General features: G+C 37.5%; 1 protein-coding gene across 1 annotated transcript in view; it reads left to right on the forward strand.

Annotated features, from left to right (window-relative positions):
• Positions 1–20,557, forward strand: part of Znf385d (zinc finger protein 385D) — a 293,774-nt gene that overhangs the window by 94,504 nt on the left and 178,713 nt on the right. The window contains exon 3 of the mRNA XM_052190333.1: positions 20,417–20,527. Coding sequence (XP_052046293.1) covers positions 20,417–20,527 — 111 coding nt within the window. The remainder of the gene's footprint in view (positions 1–20,416; positions 20,528–20,557) is intronic.

Consider the following 20,557-nt stretch of genomic DNA (forward strand, 5'->3'; position numbering starts at 1 on the left):
TTTTATTTCAAGTTTTCTATCTAGTATATGTTAGAATCATTTTAGCATGAAAATTCACATGCCACATTATTTCCACTGGAAAAATTAGATGAAATTAGGACAATTGAAAATTATTTTAAACAAACAAACAAAAACAAGCTGACTATTTTTCCATTTTCATCATTTGCCTGCAAATTTCATCATGTCAGTTTTAAAATAGCTATGTGATAATCCACTGGGCAACTGTACCACATTTTCTTTATATCTTTTTGTTGAAGGATATCTAGGTTTTTTTTCCATTGTCTAGATATTATGAATAAAACAACAATGAACATGGTTCATTGTGGCCAGTGGTAGGGTAGATTGTCCTGCAGAGTGAAGTGCATATTTGTCTTGAAACTTTGGCATGTATATACCATATAGTTTACGTACAGATGAGTTTGTAAGATATCTGTCTGGGTATCTTCAAGCATCCTCCAAAGCATTTAACAGTGAAGTATACAAAAGGTAAATCTATAAATACAATTGAAAGTATGTATTTTAAAAAAATTATCCCCAAAATTACAGAAGCAGGAAGTAGCTCTGTGGTCATATTTACTTTATCTACAGATGTCACAAATTTCATTTTGTAAAGTTTCAAAATTATTTATTTTGCAGACTTGTCAATATATGCTCAGTTCAATTTGGTTTTTTGTTGTTGTTGTTGTTGTTGTTCTTATTTTTGTTTTTTTCTGGTTTCATTTCCTTGAAAATTTCCCTAGATCCTTGAGGATCACAATTCTCTTTGAGAAGAAAATCAAATGTGTTACTAAGTAGTGCTCTGACTGCTAAATCAGTTATTAAAGCTTTTTCCATTTAGTTATCAGGCAAAAAATATTGTTAGTTTGTACATTTCCTTTGATTAAAATATCCTGTAAGCAGAAGCCAAGGGAAAATATCATTCTACATTTTTTCAATGTCTACAGAATTTATGAAAATGATGTTTTCACAAGTGAGAGTATTTGAGTTTTCCTGTATTTGCATGCGTATTTGGCTTGCAAAAACACTTTTTGAGCAATTTAATTGGGTGTATTAATTAATGTTTCATTCCTGCCATTACTTTTGCTAAGAGCCATGTGAAAAACTATACCCTTCTTTCTACTTTCACTTTTTCTTTTTTTTTTCTTTTCTATATTCTTTGTTTACATTCCAAATGCTTTCCCCTTTCCTGGTTCCCTCCTCTCCATATGTCCCATAAGCCCTCTTCTCTTCACTCATTCCCCAATCACGCCCTTCCATTTCTCTGACCTGGTACTACCCTACAATTCTGGATCAAGACTGTCCAGGACAAGGGCCCCCTCCTTCCTTCTTCCTGGCAATGATTTGATATGCTAATTGTGTCTTTAGTATTCAGAGCTTCTGGGCTAATTAATATCCTCTTATGAGTGGTTGCATTCCATGTGTATTCTTTTGAGATTCTGTGCCTCACTTAGGATGATATTTTCCAGTTTGAACAATTTGCCTAAAAATTTCATGAATTCATTGTTTTTAATTGCTGAGTGGCATTCCATTGTGTAAATACACCATACTTTCTGTATCCATTCCTCCATTGAGGGACACCTGGTTTCTTTTCAGGTTCTGGCTATTATAAATAGGGCTGCTAAAACCATAGTGGAGCATGTGTCCTTATTGCATGCCAGGGAATTCTCTGGGTATATGCCCAGGAGTAGTATACCAGGGTCCTCCAGAAGTGTCATGCTCAGTTTTCTGAGGAACCCCCAGACTGATTTCCAGAGTGGTTGTACCATCTTACAATCCCACCAGCGGTGGAGTAGTGTTCCTCTTTCTCCACATCCTATGCAACACCTGCTGTCTCCTGAATTTTTAATCTTAGCCATTCTGACTGGTGTGAGACAAAATCTCAGGGTTGTTTTGGATTTGCATTTCCCTAATGACTAGTGATGTTGAACATTTCTTAAGGTGCTTCTCAGCCATCTGAAATTCTTCAGGTGAAAATTCTTTGTTTAGCTCTGTACCTCATTTTTTAATAGAGTAATTTGGTTTTCTGGGGTTTACCTTCTTGAGTTCTATGTATGTATTGGATATTAGCCCTGTGCTCTATGTTGGATGTAGGGTTGGTGAAGATCTTTTCTCAATTTGTTGGTTGCCATTTTGTCCTTTTGACGGTATCCTTTGCCTTACAGAAACTTTGTAATTTTATGAGGTCCCATTTGTCAATTTTTGTTCTTAGAATATAAGTTATTGGTGTTCTGTTCAGGAACTTTTCCCCTGTGCCCATGTCCTCAAGGATCTTCCCCAGTTTCTTTTCTATTAGTTTCAGTGTGTCTGGTTTTATGTGGAGGTCCTTGATCCACCTGGAGTTGAGATTACTACAAGGAGATAAGAATGGATCAATTCACATTCTTCTGCATGCTGACTTCCAATTGAACCAGAACTATTTGTTGAAAAGGCTATCTTTTTTTCCAATGGATGTTTTCAGCTCCTTTGTCCAAGATCAAGTGACCATAGGTGTATGGGTCAATTTCTGGGTATTCAATCCTATTCCATTGGTCCACTTGCCTGTCACTGTACCAATACAATGCAGTTTTTAATACGATTGCTCTGTAGTATTGATTGAAGTCTGGGATAATGATTCCCCATGAAGTTCTTTTACTGTTGAAAATAGTTTTAGCTATCCTTTTTTGTTTGTTTGATTGTTTGTTTGTTTTTTGTTTTGTTTTGTTATTCCAGATTAATTTGAGAATTGTTCTTTCTAACTCTATGAAGAACTGAGTTGGGCATTTGATGGGGATTGCATTGAACCTGTATATTGCTTTTGGTAAGATGACTATTTTAACTATATTAATCCTGCCAATCCATGAGCATGAAAGATTTTTACATTTTCTGAGGTCTTCTTTGCTTTCCTTCTTGAGAGACCCGAAGTTCTTGCCATACAGATCTTTTAATTGTTTGGTTAGAGAAACACCAAGATACTTTATATTACTTGTGGCTATTGTGAAGGGTGTCATTTACCTAACTTCTTTCTCAGACTGCTTATCCTTTGAGTAAAGAGATCTGTGAAAGCTACTGATTTGCTTGATTTGATTTTATAATTAGCCACTTTGCTGAAGTTTTTTATGAGCTGTAATAGTTCTCTGGTGGAGTTTTTGGGGTCACTTAAGTATACTATCTTATCATCTGCAAATAGTGTTAGTTTGACTTCTTCCTTTCCAATTTCTATCGTTTTGACCTTCTTATGTTGTCTAATTGCTCTAGCTAGAACTTCAAGTACTATATTGAAAAGATATGAAGAGAGATGGCAGCCTTGTCTAGTCCCTAATTTTAGTGGGATTGCTCAAGTTTCTCTCATTTCTTTTGATGTTGGCTACCGGTTTGCTGTATATTGCTGTAACTATGTTTAGGTATGGGCCTTGAATTCCTGTTCTTTCCAAGACTTTTAGCATGAAAGGATGCTGAATTTTCTCAAATGCTTTTTCAGTATCTAATGAAATGATCATGTGTTTTTTTCTTTGAGTTTGTTTATGTAGTGTATTGCATTGATGGATTTCCATATATTGAACCATCCCTGCATCCCTGGGATGAAGCCTACTTGATCATGGTGAATGATCGTTTTTATGTGTTCTTGGATTCGGTTGGCAAGACTTTTATTTAGTATTTTTGCATCTATATTCATAAGGAATATTGGCCTGAAGTTCTCTTTCTTTGAGGGATCTTTGTGTGGTTTTGATATCAGCATAATTGTGGCTTCTTAGAACTAGTTGTGTAGTGTTCCTTCTGTTTCTGTTTTGTGGAACTGTTTGAAGAGTATTGGTGTTAAGTCTTCTTTGAAGATCTGATAGAATTCTGCAGTAAAACCATCTGGTCCCGCACTTCCCCCCCGCCCCAGGAGACTTTCTATGACCCCATTTATTTCTTTAGGGGTTATGGGACTCTTTAAATGATCTATTTGATCTTGATCTAATTTTGGTGTTTGATATCTGTCTAGAATATTGTCCATTTCCTCCCGATTATCCAGTTTTGTTGAGTATAGGCTTTGGTAGTAAGATCTGATGATTTTTTGAATTTCCTCAGTTTCTTTTGTTATATCTCCCTTTTCATTTCTAATTTTTTTAAATTTGGATACTGTCTCTGTGCCCTTTAGTTAGTCTGGCTAAGGGTTTATCTATATTGTTGATTTTCTCAAAGAACCAGCTCCTGGTTTGGTGATTCTTTGTATAGTTCCCTTTGTTTCTACTTGATTGATTTCAGCCCTGAGTTTGATGATTTCCTGTCTTCTACTCCTCCTGAGTGAATTCACTACTTTTTGTTCCAGGGCTTTCAGGTATGCCATTAAGCTGCTAGTGTATGCTCTCTCCATTTTCTTTTTGGAGGTACTCAGGGCTATATGAGTTTACCTCTTAGCACTGTTTTCTTTGTGTCCCATAGATTTGGGTGTGTTGTGTCTTTGTTTTCATTAAATACTAAAAAGTCTTTGATTTCTTTATTTATTTCTTCCTTGACCAAGTTATTATTGAGTGGAGTATTGTTCAGTTTCCATGTGTATGTGGGTTTTCTGTTGTGTTTGTTGCTATTGAAGACCACTTTTACACCATAGTGATCTGATAGGAGGCATGGGATTAGTTATATCTTCTATTTGTTGAGGTCTGTCTTGTGACCAATTATATGATCGATTTTGGAGAAGGTATAATGAGGTGCTGAGAAAACAGTATACTCTTTTTCTTTAAGATGAAATTATATATATATATATATATATATATATATATATACATATACATATGTATATGTATATATATATATGTGTGTGTGTGTGTGTGTGTGTGTGTGTGTGTATGTGTGTGTGTGTGTGTGTGTGTGTGTGTGTTTGTGTGTTAAATCCAATTGGTCCAATGCTTTAATTAGTTTCACTGTGACCCTGTTTAATTTCTGATTTCCTGATTGTTCTATTGAGGAGAGTGGAGTGTTGAAGTAACCCATAATTATTGTGTTAGGTGCAATGTGTGCTTTGAACTTTAGTAAATTTTTTTTATGAATATGGGTGCCCTTGCATTTGGAGCATAGATGTTCAGGATTGAGAGTTCCTCTTGTTTTATTTTTCCTTTGACCAGCACAAAGGTTCCTCCTCTGTCTCTTTTGATGACTTTAGGTTGAAAGTCAACTTTATCTGATATTAGAGTGGGTACTTTGGCTTGTTTCCTGAGACCATTTGCTTGTGAAATTGTCTTGCAGACTTTTACTCTGAGGTAGTGTTTGTCTTTTTCACAGAGGTGTGTTTCTGGTATGCAGCAAAATGTAGGGTCCTTTTTATATAAACAGTCTATTAGTCTATGTATTTTTATTGGGCAATTGAGTCCATTGATGTCAAGAGATATTATGGAATAGTGATTATTACTTCCTGATCATTTTTGATGTTATTTTTTATATTTGATTGGTTACCTTCTTCTGGGTTTGATGAAAGAGGGTTACTATCTTGCTTTTTACAGGGTGTAGTTTCCCTGCTTATATTGGTGTTTTGCCCCTTTTATTCTTTATAGGGATGGGTTTGTAGGAAAATATTGTGTAAATTTGGTTTTGTTGTGGAATATCTTGGTTTCTCCATCTATGGTGATGGAGAGTTTTGCTGTGTATAATAGTTTTGTCTGGCATCTGTGTTCCCTTATAGTTTGCTTGAGATCTGCCTTGATATTCTAGCTTACATGGTCTATAGTGAGAAGTCTGGTGTACTTCTGATAGGTCTTCCTTTGTATGTTACATGGTCTTTTTCTCTTACTGCCTATAATATCCTTTCTTTATTTAGTACTTTAGGGGTTTTGATTATTATGTGATGGGAGGTATTTCTGTTCTGGTCCAATCTGTTTGGAGTTCTGTAGGCTTCTTCTATATTCATGAGCATCTCTCTCTTTAGCTTAGTGAAGTTTTCTTCCATAATTTTTTGAAGATATTTGCTGGTCCTTTAAGTTGTAAATCTTCACTCTCATCTATGCCTATAATCCTTAGGTTTGGTCTTCTCATTGGGTCCTGGATTTCCTGGATATTTTGAGTTGCAAGCTTTTGTATTTTGCATTTTCTTTGACTGTTGAGTCCATGGTTTCTATGGTGTCTTTGTCATCTGAGATTCTTTCTTCTATGTCTTGTATTCTGTTGTTGATATTTGCATCTATGGCCCCTGATATCTTTACAAGGTTTTCTATCTCTAATGTTGTGTCCCTTTGCAATTTCTTTATTTTTTTATTTAAATATTTTTATTTTCTATATTCTTTGATTACATTCCAAATGATTTCCCTTTTCCCAGATCCCCCCACCCTATATGTCCCATAAACCTTCTTCTCTCCATCCATTCACCTACCTCCTTTTTCTCTGTCCTTATATTACCCTCCAATGCTAGATCAATCCTTTCCAGGACCCTCTCCATACTTCTTCATGGGAGTCATTTGTTATGTGATTTGTGCCTTGGGTATTCAGGGCTTCTGGGCTAATTAATACCCACTTATCAGAGATTGTATTCCATGTGTATTCTTTAGTGATTGGGTTACCTCACTTAAGAAGATATTTTAAAAATCAAACCATTTGCCTAAAAATTTTGTGAATTCATTGTTTCTAATTGCTGAGTAGTATTCCATTGTGTAAATATACCACATTTTCTGTATCCATTCCTCCTTTGAGGGACATCTGGGTTCTTTCCAGCTTCTGGCTATTATAAGTAAGGCTGATATGAAGATAATGGAGCATGTGTCTTTATTGCATGCCAGGGAATCCTTTGGGTATATGCCCAGGAGAGGTATAGCAGGGTCCTCTGGAAGTATCATGTCCAGTTTTCTGAGGAACCGCCAGACTGATTTCCAAAGTGGTTGTACCATCTTACAGCCCCACCAGCAGTGGAGGAGTGTTCCTCTTTCTCCACATCCTAGCCAACACCTGCTGTCTCCTGAGTTTTTGATCTTAGCCATTCTGACTGTTGTAAAGTGAAATCTCAGGTTTTGATTTGCATTTCCCTAATGACTAATGATGTTGACCACTTCTCAAGGTGCCTCTCAGCCATCTGAATTTCTTCAGGTGAAAATTCTTTGTTTAGATCTGTACCCCATTTTTAATAGGGTTATTTGGTTCCCTGGGGTCTAACTTCTTGAGTTCTTTGTATATATTGGATATTAGCCCTCTATCAGATGTAGGGTTGGTGAATATCTTTTCCCAATTTGAAGGTTGCTGTTTTGTCCTTTTAACAGTGTCTTTTGCCTTACAGAAACTTTGTAATTTTATCAGGTTCCATTTGTCAATTCTTAATCTTAGAGCATAAGCTATTGGTGATCTGTTCAGGAACTTTTCCCCTGTGCCCATGTCCTCAAGGGTCTTCCCCAGTTTCTTTCCTATTAGTTTCAGTGTGTCTGGTTTTACATGGAGGTCCTTGATCCACTTGGAGTGAAGTTTAGCACATGGAGATAAGAATGGATCAATTCTCATTCTTCTGCCTGCTGACCTCCAATTGAACCAGCACCATTTGTTGAAAAGGCTATCTTTTTTCCACAGGATGTTTTCGGCTCCTTTGTCGAAGATCAGTTGACCATAGGTGTGTGGTTTCATTTCTGGATCTTCAATTTTATTCCATTGGTCCACTTGTCTGTCACTGTGGCAATACCATGCAGTTTTAACACTATTGCTATGTAGTACTGCTTGAAATCAGAGATACTGATTCCCCTATAATTTCTTTTGTTGTTGAGAATAGTTTTAGCTCTCCTGGATTTGTTGTTATTCCAGATGAATTTGAGAATTGCTTTTTCTAACTCTGTGAATAACTGAGTTGGGATTTTGATGGGGATTGCATTGAATCTGTAGATCACTTTAGGCAAGATGGCCCTTTTAACTATATTAATCCTGCCGATCCAGGAGCATGGCAGATTTTTCCATTTTCTGAGATCTTCTTCGATTTCCTTCTTCAGAGACCTGAAGTTCTTGTCGTATAGATCTTTCACTTGTTTGGTTAGAGTCACACCAAGATACTTTATATTGTTTGTGGCTATTGTGAAAGGTGTCATTTCCCTAACTTCTTTCTCAGCCTGCTTATCTTTTTAGTATAGGAAGGCAACTGATGTGCTTGAGTTAATTTTATAACCAGCCACTTTGCTGAAGTTGTTTGTCAGCTGTAGTAGTTCTCTGGTGGAGGTTTTCGTGTCACTTAAGTAGACTATCATGTCATCTGCAAATAGTGATAATTTGATTTCTTCCTTTCCAATTTGTATCCCCTTGACTTCCTTATGTTGTCTAATTGCTCTAGCTAGAACTTCAAGTACTATAATGAAAAGATATGGAGAGAGAGGATCGCCTTGTCTAGTCCCTGATTTTAGTGGGAAAACTTCAAGTTTTCTCTGTTCAGTTTGATGTTGGCTACCGGTTTGCTGTATATCGCTTTAACTATGTTTAGGTATAGGCTTTGAATTCCTGTTCTTTCCAAGACTTTTAGCATGAAAGGACGCTTAATTTTGTCAAATGCTTTTTCTGCATCTAATGAGATGATCATATGGGTTTTTTCTTTGAGTTTGTTTATGTAGTGGAGAGCATTGATGGATTTCCTTATATTGAACTATCCCAGCCTCCCTGGGATGAAGCCTATTTGATCATGGTGGATAATCGTTTTGATGTGTTCTTGGATTCGGTTGGCAAGAATTTTATTAAGTATTTTTGCATCAATATTCATAAGGGAAATTGGCCTGAAGTTCTCTTTCTTTGTTGGATCATTGTGTGGTTTTGGTATAAGCATAATTGTGGCTTCATAGAACGAGTTGGGCAGAGTTCCTTCTGTTTCTATTTTGTGGAATAGTTTGAAGAGTATTGGTGTTAGTCTTCTATGAAGGTCTGATAGAATTCTGCACTGAGGACATCTGTTTCCATGCTTTTTTTTTTGGTTGGGAGACTTTCTATGACCCTTTTTATTTCTTCAGATGTTATGGGACTGTTTAGATGATCTCTTTGATCCTGTTTTAGTTTTGGTGTTGGTTATCTGTCTAGGAAACTAGAGAGATTCTCCAGTTGTGTCGAGTATAGGCTTTTGTAGTAGGATCTAGTGATTTTTTGAATTTCCTCAGTTTCTGTTGTTATATCTCCCTTTTCATTTCTAAGTTTGTTAATCTGTATTCTGTTTCTGTGCCCTTTGGTTAGTCTGGCTAAGGGTTTATCTATCTTGTTGATTTTCTCAAAGAACCAGCTCCTGGTTTTGTTGATTCTTTGTATGGTCCTCTTTGTTTCTACTTGATTGATTTCAGCCCTGAGTTTGATGATTTCCTGCCTCTTACTCCTCCTGGGTGAAATAGCTTCTTTTTGTTCCAGGGCTTTCAGGTGTGTCATTAAGGTGATAGTGTATGCTCTCTCCATTTTCTGTTTGGAGGCACTCAGGCTATGAGTTTTCCTCTTAGCACTGCTTTCATTGTGTCACAAAAATTTGGGTATGTTGTGTCTTCATTTTCATTAAATTCTAAAAAGTCTTTAATTTCTTTCTTCATTTCTTCCTTGACCAAAGTATCATTGAGTAGAATATTGTTCAGTTTCCACGTGTATGTGGGTTTTCTGTTGTTTTTGTTGCTACTGAAAACCACTTTTACTCCATAGTGATCTGATAGGAGGCATGGGATTAGTTCGATCTTCTTATATTTGTTGAGGTCTGTCTTGTGACCAATTATAAGGTCGATTTGGGGGAAGGTACCATGAGGTGCTGAGAAAAAGTATATTCTTTTGCTTTAGGATAGAATGTTTTATATATATCTGTAAAATCTAATTGGTCCAAAGCTTCAATTAGTTTCACAGTGTCCCTGTTCAGTTTCTGTTTTCCTGATCGGTCCATTGAGGAAAGTGCAGTGTTGAAGTCACCCACAATTATTGTGTTAGGTGCAATGTGTGCTTTTAGCTTTAGTAAAGTTTCTTTTATGAATGAGGGTGCCTTTGCATTTGGAGCATAGGTGTTCAGGATTGAGAGTTCTTCTTGTGGTGTTTTTCCTTTGACCAGCAAGAAGTGTCCCTCAGAGTCTCTTTTTAAGACTTTGGACTGAAAGTCAATTTTATCTGATATTAGAATGGCTACTCCAGCTTGTTTTCTGAGACCATTGGCTTGTAAAATTGTCTTCCAGCCTTTTACTCTAAGGTAGTGTTTGTCATTGACACTGAGGTGTGTTTCCTGTATGCAGCAAAATGTAGGGTCCTACTTATGTATCTGGTCGGTTAGTCTATGTCTTTTTGGGGGGCATTGATCCCATTGATGGTAAGAGATATTAAGGAATAGTGATTATTACTTCCTGTCATTTTTATGTTATTTTTTAAATTTGATTGGTTAACTTCTTTTGGGTTTGATGAAAGAAGGTTACTATCTTGCTTTTTCTAGGGTGAAGTTTCCCTCCTTGTATTGATGTTTTCCTCCTATTATCCTTTGTAGGGCTGGGTTTGTGGATCGATATTGGGTAAATTTGGTTTTGTCATGGAATATCTTAGTTTCTCCATCTATGGTGGTTGAGAGTTTTGCTGGATATAGTAGTTTTGGCTGGCATTTGTGTTCTCTTAGAGTCTGCATGAGATCTGCCCAGGATCTTCTAGTTTTCATAGTCTCAGGTGAGAAATCTGGTGTGATTCTGATAGGTCTTCCTTTATATGTTACTTTGCCTTTTTCTCTTACTGCCTTTAATATTCTTTCTTTGTTTAGTACATTTGGGATTTTGATTATTATGTGACAGGAGGTATTTCTGTTCTGGTCCATCTGTTTGGAGTTCTGTAGGCTTCTTGTATATTCATGGGCATCTCCCTCTTTAGGTTAAGGAAGTTTTCTTCCATAATTTTATTGAAGATGTTTGCTGGCCCTTTAAGTTGTAAATCTTCACTCTCATCTATGCCTATAATTCTTAGGTTTCATCTTCTCATTGTGTCCTAGATTTCCTGGATGTTGTGGGTTACAAGCTTTTTGCATTTTGCATTTTCTTTAACTGTTGAGTCCATGGTTTCTTTAGTATCTTCAGCATCTGAGAGTCTTTCTTCTATCTCTTGCATTCTGTTGTTGATATTTGCATCTATGTCCCCTGATTTCTTCCCAAGGTTTTCTATCTCCAAAGTTGTCTCCCTTTGAGTTTTCTTAGTTGTTTCTACTGATTTTAGATCTTGGATGGCTTTGCTTAGCTCCTTCACTTTCTTGTTTGTGCTTTCCTGTAATTCTTTAAGAGATATTTGTGTTTCCTCTTTCATGACCTCAGCCTGTTGACCAAAGTTCTCCTGTATTTCTTTAAGTGATTTTTTGCATTTCCTCTTTATTGGTTTTTGTATTCTCATGAATTTTTTTCAATGATTTTTGTGTTTCCCCTGTGAGGGCTTCTAACTTTTGATCCATTTTCTCCTGAATTTCTTTAACTATGTCCTTCATGTGTTCCTCTACCAGCATCATAACCAGTGATTTTAAATCCAATTCTTGTTTTTCTGGTGTGATCCAGGACATGCTGTTAAAGGAGCATTGGGTTCAGATGCTGCCATATTGCTTTGATTTCTGTTAGTGACATTCCTGCATTTGCCTTTTGCCATCTAGTTCTCACTGGTGTTAGTTGGTCTTGTCAATGCTGGACTCACCAGTGCAAGCTGCCTCTTCCCAGCTGGCCTCTGGTGTACAGCTGACCTCCTGCACTGCCTGGAGATAGGGTGCTGTGGCCCAGGCTGTTCAAATCCCGAAACAGACACCTGAAGGCTCCCACCTGGGGTCTGCTGGACTCACCAGAGCACACTGACTCCTCCCAGCCGGCCTCCCGAATGCCCCTCTGGCCTCTTGCAGAGGCTGGAGATGTGGTGTTGTAGCCCAGGCTGTTCTGGATCCCAAAGTGGCGATCTGAAGGCTCCTGCCAGAGGCCTCAGGACTGGAACCTAAGCTCTGTGGTGCAGACCCACTGGAGCAAACTGTGTGCTCCCAGTCTGCCTCCGGGTGCACACCAGGCCTCTTGCACTTTCTGGAGACCGAGTGCTGTGGCCTAGGCTGTTCAGATCCTGAAACAGACACCTGAAGGCTCCTGCTGGGGCCTGCTGGACTCACCAGAGCACACTGACTCCTCCCAGCTTGGTTCCCAGGTGCCCTTCTGGCCTCTTGCAGAGCCTGGAGATCCCTTTGCAATTTCTTAGTTGCTTTTACTTCTGTTTTTAGATCCTGGATGGTTTTGCTTAGTTCCTTCACTTGCTTGCTTGTGTTTTCCTGTAATTCTTTAAGAGATTTTTTTTGTTTCCTCTTTCATGACTTCTGCCTGTTGACACAAGTTCTCCTCTATTTCTTTAAGTGATTTTTGCATTTCTTCCTTACCATCTTCTACCTTTTGACTCATATTATCCTGAATTTCTCTAAATGATTTTTGTGTTTCCCTTGTAAGGGCTTCTACCTTTTGATCCATTTTCTCCTGTATTTCTTTAAGGGGTTTGATTATGTCCTTCTTGTGTTCCTCTAACAGCATCATGACCAGTGATTTTTAAGTCCAAATCTTGTTTTTTTTTCTGGTGTGTTGTGGTATCCAGGACTTGTTGTTGTTGGAGAATTGGGTTCACATGCTGCCATATTGCCTTGATTTCTTTTGGTAATGTTCGTATGTTTGCCTTTTACTATCTGGTTATCTCTGGCATTGGTTGGTCCTGTTGTCACTGGCCAGTGCTTGAACTGCCTGTGACCCCAAAAGGCTATTTCTGCACCACTGGATGACTGGGCTTTCCCTGGCACAGATTGCTGATGTCCTGCTCTCCTCTTGAGTGCTGTTGTCGCCCTGGTGTGCCCTGTCCCAAGGAATGTTATACTCGGGTTGTCTCTGTGAGTTGAACCTGGTGCTGCCTGTCTCCTGCATCAGGGAGCGAAGACAGTGACAGGATCCCGCAGGAACCCCACAGGGCACAGAACCCACACCTTGCTGGCACACAGATGAACTGCCAATATGCTCATGTCCTAGGTCCAGGCAGCAGCCTGCAGCTCAGACTTCTTTGTCCCCAGTGGTCTTAGACTTAGGATATCTTGGTACCTGGGGTCGCTTGTCCCGTCTGACTGGGAATGAAAATGGCGCTGGGGACACCTAGAAGCACTGACTACTCTGCAGGGCACAAGACCCATGCCTGGCTGGCACCCAGATGAATTGGCGATCTACCCAGGTCCTGGGCACAGGCAGTAGCCTACCAGTCAGTGGTCTGGATCCCCAGATATCTTAAACTCAGGATATCCTCACTTTTTCAGTACAAGAGATAGAACCTCATGTTTTGATTAGATGTTTAATCATACTTCCATACTTTGACATTTACTGAACCTTAGCAAATTTTTACTGATATTAATCTTTTACATTGTAATTTCTAAAGCTGTTCTACAATCTAAACTATTTTTACTTAGATGTTATAGATATTTCTTCTATATTCTTTCTTGTTAATATATTTACTAATAAAGTAATATAGTAATTACTATTAATTTGTCATGGTAGGCAAGATGGTTCAACTATGAAAGGTCCTAGCCTCCCAGCATGGTTACCTAAATGTGATATCCAAGACTTTCATAGTTGTAGTAGATATCTTCTTTTAGTCCTCATATGGGTTTTAAGGTATGCGCACACATGCATACACATCCCATCACAAAATAATTAATGGATGCATCATTATAATTGAAAGAGAAACAGTTCAAATAGATGGTTCACTGTTTAAAGATGCTTGCCACTAAGTCTTATGACCTTAGTTCATTTCTTTGAACCTATATAGAATAAGGAAAAAAACCTGATTCTTCTAAGGTATTTTCTGGCCTCCATAAGTATAATATCACATGTGTACATTAATACTCATATGCACATGATAAATAAGTAAGTAAATACTTAAACATGGAAAAAGATTCAATGATTTAAAGGCCTTTAATTTAAGTCACACATTGACAAGTGTCTTGCTTCAAGCACCAATATATGTGAAGATCTAAAATTATTCCATATTTGAAGAACCTGGAACTTCCAAGAAGTGTCCCTGAGTTTCACCTTTAGAATGATTTTTAAGGATTGCTAGAAATATCCACCAAAATGAGAGCCTTTGCATTTCCAGATTTCCTGGCACTTATGGTCTTACTCTTTGATTTTAAATCTAAAAGCCATCATAATAATAGAACAACAGGATAGGACTTATTTCAGAGCAGAAATGTAAACTTAGGGTTAAACTTCTTCAAGCTCAAATGGCATGGGACCATAAACAGAGAACTAGGCATGGAACAAAAAATTCTGGGGCATGCTCTTTTATAAATTTGTTTAACAGAGAGGAAGTATTAAAATCTGGGCCACAGATGGAACTACACAATGCCTTAAGTATGAAATGAAGAAAAACATGTTCATTTGGCTTCAAATAAGGCAATAGGGTGAGTTTGAATGTAATTTTGCTCTAGAGATGAAGAAAGCAATAGGTAGAGTTCCATTTTGTGTTTGAAACTAAGTTAGAAAATTTTGAAAGCTTGTCCTTTAAATTTTAAAAACAAGACAAGGACACCACTGTATAAACACATGGATTTTATCACCTTTTGCCTTTTCTCTGAGTGTCATGTTGTGTCCTTGGGGTATGTTTCAAGGCTCCATGCTTGAAGTTTCTCTATGTTACAATGTCTGTTCTGTGTCCTTTATTTACAGGGATATCTTAGTATTTCATTCATAGATTGAAGATAAATTTCTTTTCTCACAGTGTCTTTTGTATCAGAAAATTGTGACACATTTAAAAGCAATAGAGCAAAGCTGTATTTATACTGTTGTAGAAGTCATGATTTGAACACATTTTTTATAGATATCTCTATCTCATTGTATACTCTCAATTTCTAAGTTGGGATTCTGATTTTTTTCTAAAGCACATCTGACCCAAGAATTTCTCTTTTTAAGTATCATACCCATGTCTTTATTCTTCAATTTGTTGAATTCTAATGATGATATGCATGCACTGTAAGATATGATTATTTATCAAATATCTTCTGATTTGTGGTGAGAATGTGTCTATGATCTTCTTTGTAAACAAATATCATAAATATTTATTACTTTAGGAATATAGATAAAGTGGCTGTGTGACAGTCCCCAGGTCTGATAGTAGGTTCTGGCTTTGGTGCATATCATGTCAGAAGTCATTTAGTTATATATTTAGCATTATAAGTAGTTATTATTTATACTCTGACCTTCAAAATGACTCAATGTATGTTTTTTTATATAGGACATTACTATTAGTCTTCGCTGTTGTTAGATTTTAGTAATTTGTATGCCTAGATTCCTGCAATTATAAGAGTTTTTGATGATGTCACATATGATTTATGACATCCATCTCTAAGATACAGATCAGTTTATACTTCACCCCCTCAAATTATATATTGAAATAAAATAAGTACTTAAGAATATGCCACTTTGAATTTTAAAATCTGATGTTCTAGTCACAATTATCAGAGCATCAATCAATTCAGCCAAAAAAATTTGACATGTTGCATTTGCATGCAATATCTGGATCTGAAATATCTAACACACACACACACACACACACACATTTGTGGACTGAATGTAGACATATCTCCTCCAGTGTTAAAGAAACACTATAATACTCTGCTCGCCTTTATGAGATTAAATCAGTACTGTGTATTTGTGGACCGCATTGCTGATATAAATATACAAGGTGGTTATATTTTAAAGTACCATTATAGGGGAATTGTAGCATCCCTTAATAATGATTTCTTAAAGTATAATGGGTCACAGAGAGAATTCACTTTCTGCCCTGAGAAGAATAGGTCATTTCTGTTCACTGAATACTTGACACAAAGCCCCATAGTACCCAGTTCTCTGAATTAGCAGCGCCATTCCGCCTTTCACCTGATGGATGCAGGGGAAATCATTTTGCATTTGTGCTGTAGACATGTGGCATGACATTTTAAAAGGTGTAAGGCTAATCCAAGAAAGCAGACTGGGTTGGCTATGTGGCCTCTGAGTTCTCAAACTTGGTGTATTGGTATTTTTATTCCTGTGGAAATCGGAAATAGTGGGGCTTGAGGAAGGGATTCAAACCTGCCTGGGATGCAAAACATGGCAGTACATATGGAGAAGAATTCTACACCAGACCTCTTCCTTTCCCAACACTGTCTATCGCAAGTGAAGGAAAGAGCCTATTGTTTTTTATTATTTTCTCTGGAGAAGTAAAAAACTGAATTGAATTTAAGAATGATTTATAATGTATATAGTCTGTGCTGCAATCCCTACAAATGTATGCCATTGGGTTAATGCTGAAGTATGTTGTGATGTAGCCATTTGAAAAAAAAAATCTCTACTCAGTTACAAAGAAGATAAACCTGTGAATATATGTGATACCATGATGACCTGCAAGAACCTTAGAAATCACAATAACCTCATATTCTGTAATATTATTTATATGAACTTAGGAAAATGGTAAACAATTAGTGGCAGGAATACTTTCTTGACATGCACAAATCACCTTATTCAATGCATACCACATAAAATTAAAATGTAGTGACAGAAAGTAGGTCAGTTGTCTCTAGGCCTTATACTTAGTATTGGTAAGTCTTACATGCACATAGCACCCAAGAATGGATTTTTCAAAGGAACCATGCTAAGACTGAGCAGTAAGTAGGAAGAGGGGACTCTAATTTATTAATACTTGGAACTGAACATAAAAATCCCTGGGAATGCCTAGTTTTCACCCAAAAGTAAAAAAAAAAAAAAGTCATATAGCTTATTTTTTGTTAGTTATTTTCTTTACTGACATTTCAACTGTTATCCCCTTTCCTGGTTTCCTCTCCAAAAACTCCCTATCCCATTCCCCAACTTCCCTTGCTCACCAAGCTACGCACTGCTGCTTCCCTGTCATGGCATTCCCCTATATCAAGGCATCAAGCCTTCTCAAGACCAAGGGCTTCTCCTCCCTTTGATGTCCAACAAGGCTATCCTCTGCTAAATATGCAGCTGGAGCCATGGATCCCTCCATGTGTACTCTTTGGTTAGTGGCTTAGACCCTAGGAGCTCTAGGGGGTACTTGATGGTTTTTATTGTTGTTCCTCCTATGGGGTTCCCAGCTCCTTCAACTCCTTGGGTCCTTTCTCTAGCTCCTCCATTGGGGACTTCATGCTCAATCAATGGTTGGCTGAGAGCACACACTTTTGTATTTGTCAGATACTCGCAAAGCCTCTCAGGAGACAGCTTTATCATGTTCCTGTCAGCAAGCACTTGTTGGCATCCACAATAGTGTCTGGGTTTGATGATTGAATATGGGATTGATCCCCAGATGTGGCAGTATCTGCATGGTCTTTCCTTTAGTCTCTACTCCACACTTTTTCTCTGTATCTCCTCCTGTGGCTATTTTGTTCCCCCTTCTAAGAAGGACCAAGTGTCTGTACTTTGATCTTCCTTTTTATTCAGCTTCATTTGGTCTGTAAATTGTATCTTGGGTATTCCAAGCTTCTGGGCTAATATCCACTTATCAGTGACTACATGTCATGTGTGCTCTTTTGTGATTTGGTTACATCACTTAGGATGATTATTCTCCAGTTCCATTCATTTGCCTAAGAATTTCATGAATTCATTTTTTTAATAGCAGAGTAGTATTCCATTGTGTAAATGTACCTCATTTTCTGTATCCATTCCTCTGTTGGGGGATATCTGGGTTGGGATTGCAAACTGGTACAACCACTCTGGAAATCAGTTTGGTTGTTCCTCAGAAAATTGGACACAGTACTACCAGAGGGCCCAGCTATACCATTGCTGGGCATATACCTAGATTTTCCAACATGTAATAAGGACACATGCTCCACTTATTTATTGTAGCCTCACACAGTTACATATGAATGGTTTGCCAGGTTCCCTGGAAGAAGAGATGGGGACAGTAAGCAGGGTGGCAAAGGAAACATATGGAGTCAAGGCATGATTTCTTGCTCAAGGCTCAAATTTTAATGAATCTATCCAAATATATATAGGCGGGACAAGACCTCTCCCACAAAGGCTAGAACCTGGTTCTGCTTTTTCTGCAGGAGGCTGGCATCGGGTGGCTGGGCTGCTATTCTTTGAGAACAATGGGTCAGACCCTCAAAGGCTGGGGGAGGTCACAATTCCTCCCTTTCCATTAATTTTAAGAGAAAACAGTACATAAATATCCATCAAAAGAAGATGGGCCTTAACCAGGTAGGGGCAACAGTGACCTCGATTCCTCTTAAATACTATATGACATCTTTTGCAGAGGAGGGGTAATAGACTTCCATATTATTATTTTGAGGACAGCCTCTTAACATCAACCCCTATGGATTCAGGTGTGCTTCCAAGGGACTCATAGACAGAAAACATGGTCCTCCTTCTGCAGTGCTTTGCCTTGCACCTCTCACTCATGCCCATGTCTGCTAGCAAGCAGACACACATAGATCTGAGTTCTATGTGGCTCCTGAAAGAAGATCCACTTGTACAGGTTTTGAAGCCAGGGGGTCTGCAAGTGTCTTTAACAGACACACAATTATTCAATCCAGGTGAGCCTGGGTGCAGACAACCAGTCTGCTTAACAAACAAGGTCAAGAGTTAAAGGTGGAACAGGATTAATTTGTCAGTGGATATCCAATTCAGTTGCAAATTAGCAACTTAAAAGACACAAAGCCTTTCTTCCCAATGTGGGAGAAGTGGCTATGAGAGTCAACAGAGATTTTTTTCTTTAATTGCCAGACAAGCTGGCTGATAAGGTTTTTAGCCAACCTTCAGTGATTGGAATCATACTTACTAGAAGATGCAGGACTTCTGTGTCCAGAATGATAAGTCAATCTTTCTGGCAACCATCACACTCCATCTTCTTTTTGTGAAAAAACACAAATAGAACCTCTTCCCCAAATTAAAACAGTGCCGGGACCATTTCATGTATTAGTTAAAGGGTACCACCACTTAACCATGGTATAAGAATTGGAAGTGACTGGGGGAGGTCACAATTTATAATAGCCAGAATCTGGAAAGAGCCCATAGAGCTTATTTTGATTTGAGTTTTTGAGACATGGCCTCATTGTGTTGCCCAAAATGTCCTCAAAGCTTTGATTATCCTGCCTCAGACACCAGAGTGGCCATTACAGGTGTACACTTCACCTCCCACTAACATAATCAACTGAGAGGCAGAAGATGAATTTGATCATGCCCATGACTTCTTCTGATTGCTGTAAGTTTTTGTCAGAACACCAAGCTGAAACACCTGGAAGTCATTTAGAAAACACCGAGTTTCATTTGTAATATACATTTTAAAGGCTAGATAAGACACACAGTTGAGATATTATAAATATCAGAGACCTAGAATTTCTCTATCATACCAGCTGATAGATAGGATGAGCTAACTGCCTTGTACAAGGTAAAATTTACTTATATTTTGACTAGGAGAATGGTGATATATCATATGTAACAAAATAAAACATTAAGAATAATTTATTAGACATATTCTTCACTCTTACTGGGTGAAATAATTTTCAACCTATCTCAAGCCACTCTTAAGTATTTCATAATGCCTATGAATATGTGTCAGATGTTTTTAGCTATATGTGGTGGCACATACCTACAGTCCTAGCATAAAAAAAATGCCAACTTAATGGATTATGTGTTTGAGATCAATCTGAAATACACTAAGTTTTAGGACCACCTGTGTTGTCTGGGTGTGCACATGTATATAACATTGAAAAAATTTCAAGTCCAATATAATGATGTTAACAATTTTTACCAAAATACGATGTTCATGTTAACTTTCCCCTTTCACTTACTTTATGATATATCTGTCTATACCTATACACAGAATGATGCTCACTAATGTTTTTAGTCATCATTGTTAAACATCATTCCAGTATGACAGTGCTTGGTGAAGGGATATTACACTTTACAGAGTTGAACTGGTGACACTGAGCTTGGTGTTGTTTATCCTTATGTGAACAGGATGGAGATAACTGAAATTTCACCTAGACTGTTTGATTCCACACATATGCATCCATAGAAGATTGACATGGAGGTATTTGCATGCTGCATTTTTCAGTTCTAAATGACACTAAATGTAGATTAAAATTGGGTAATTTTGCACAGTTAATTTTCATTGTTGACCAGGTGGTCTGAAGTTCAGGTTTCAACAATGATGTAAACATATTTCAATGTTAGGCTGCCCACACTAGTGGGCCAAACTAGAATTTGATTTCCAATAAACCTTTACTTATACATAAATATTATCAAACTGTAATAAGGGGAAAACCACTAAGTGTGCAGAAACTAATGGGAACATTTGTCATTTTCTTATTGTGCCACTCTTTGGATTTATTGCTATATATATTTGAAGAAAGAAGAAATGTCCTTTCATAGAACAAATATGCTGTATATAACATAAGCTATAGATAGTATTTGTGCAGATTTAATGAAATATACAATGTTCAGTGAAACTGACAAACTTTATTTCTCTGTTTTTTTTTTTTCAATTCTTACAGATGGACCCTATTCAGAAAGCTGTAATTAACCATACATTTGGGTTTCCTCTTCCTCATCGGAAAAAGCAAATCATCTCATGCAACATTTGCCAGTTGAGATTTAATTCAGATGTGAGTGTACCACTTAATCACTACAAAATA

The sequence above is a fragment of the Apodemus sylvaticus genome, chromosome 8 (assembly GCF_947179515.1).
Source record: "Apodemus sylvaticus chromosome 8, mApoSyl1.1, whole genome shotgun sequence".
Taxonomy (NCBI): domain Eukaryota; kingdom Metazoa; phylum Chordata; class Mammalia; order Rodentia; family Muridae; genus Apodemus; species Apodemus sylvaticus.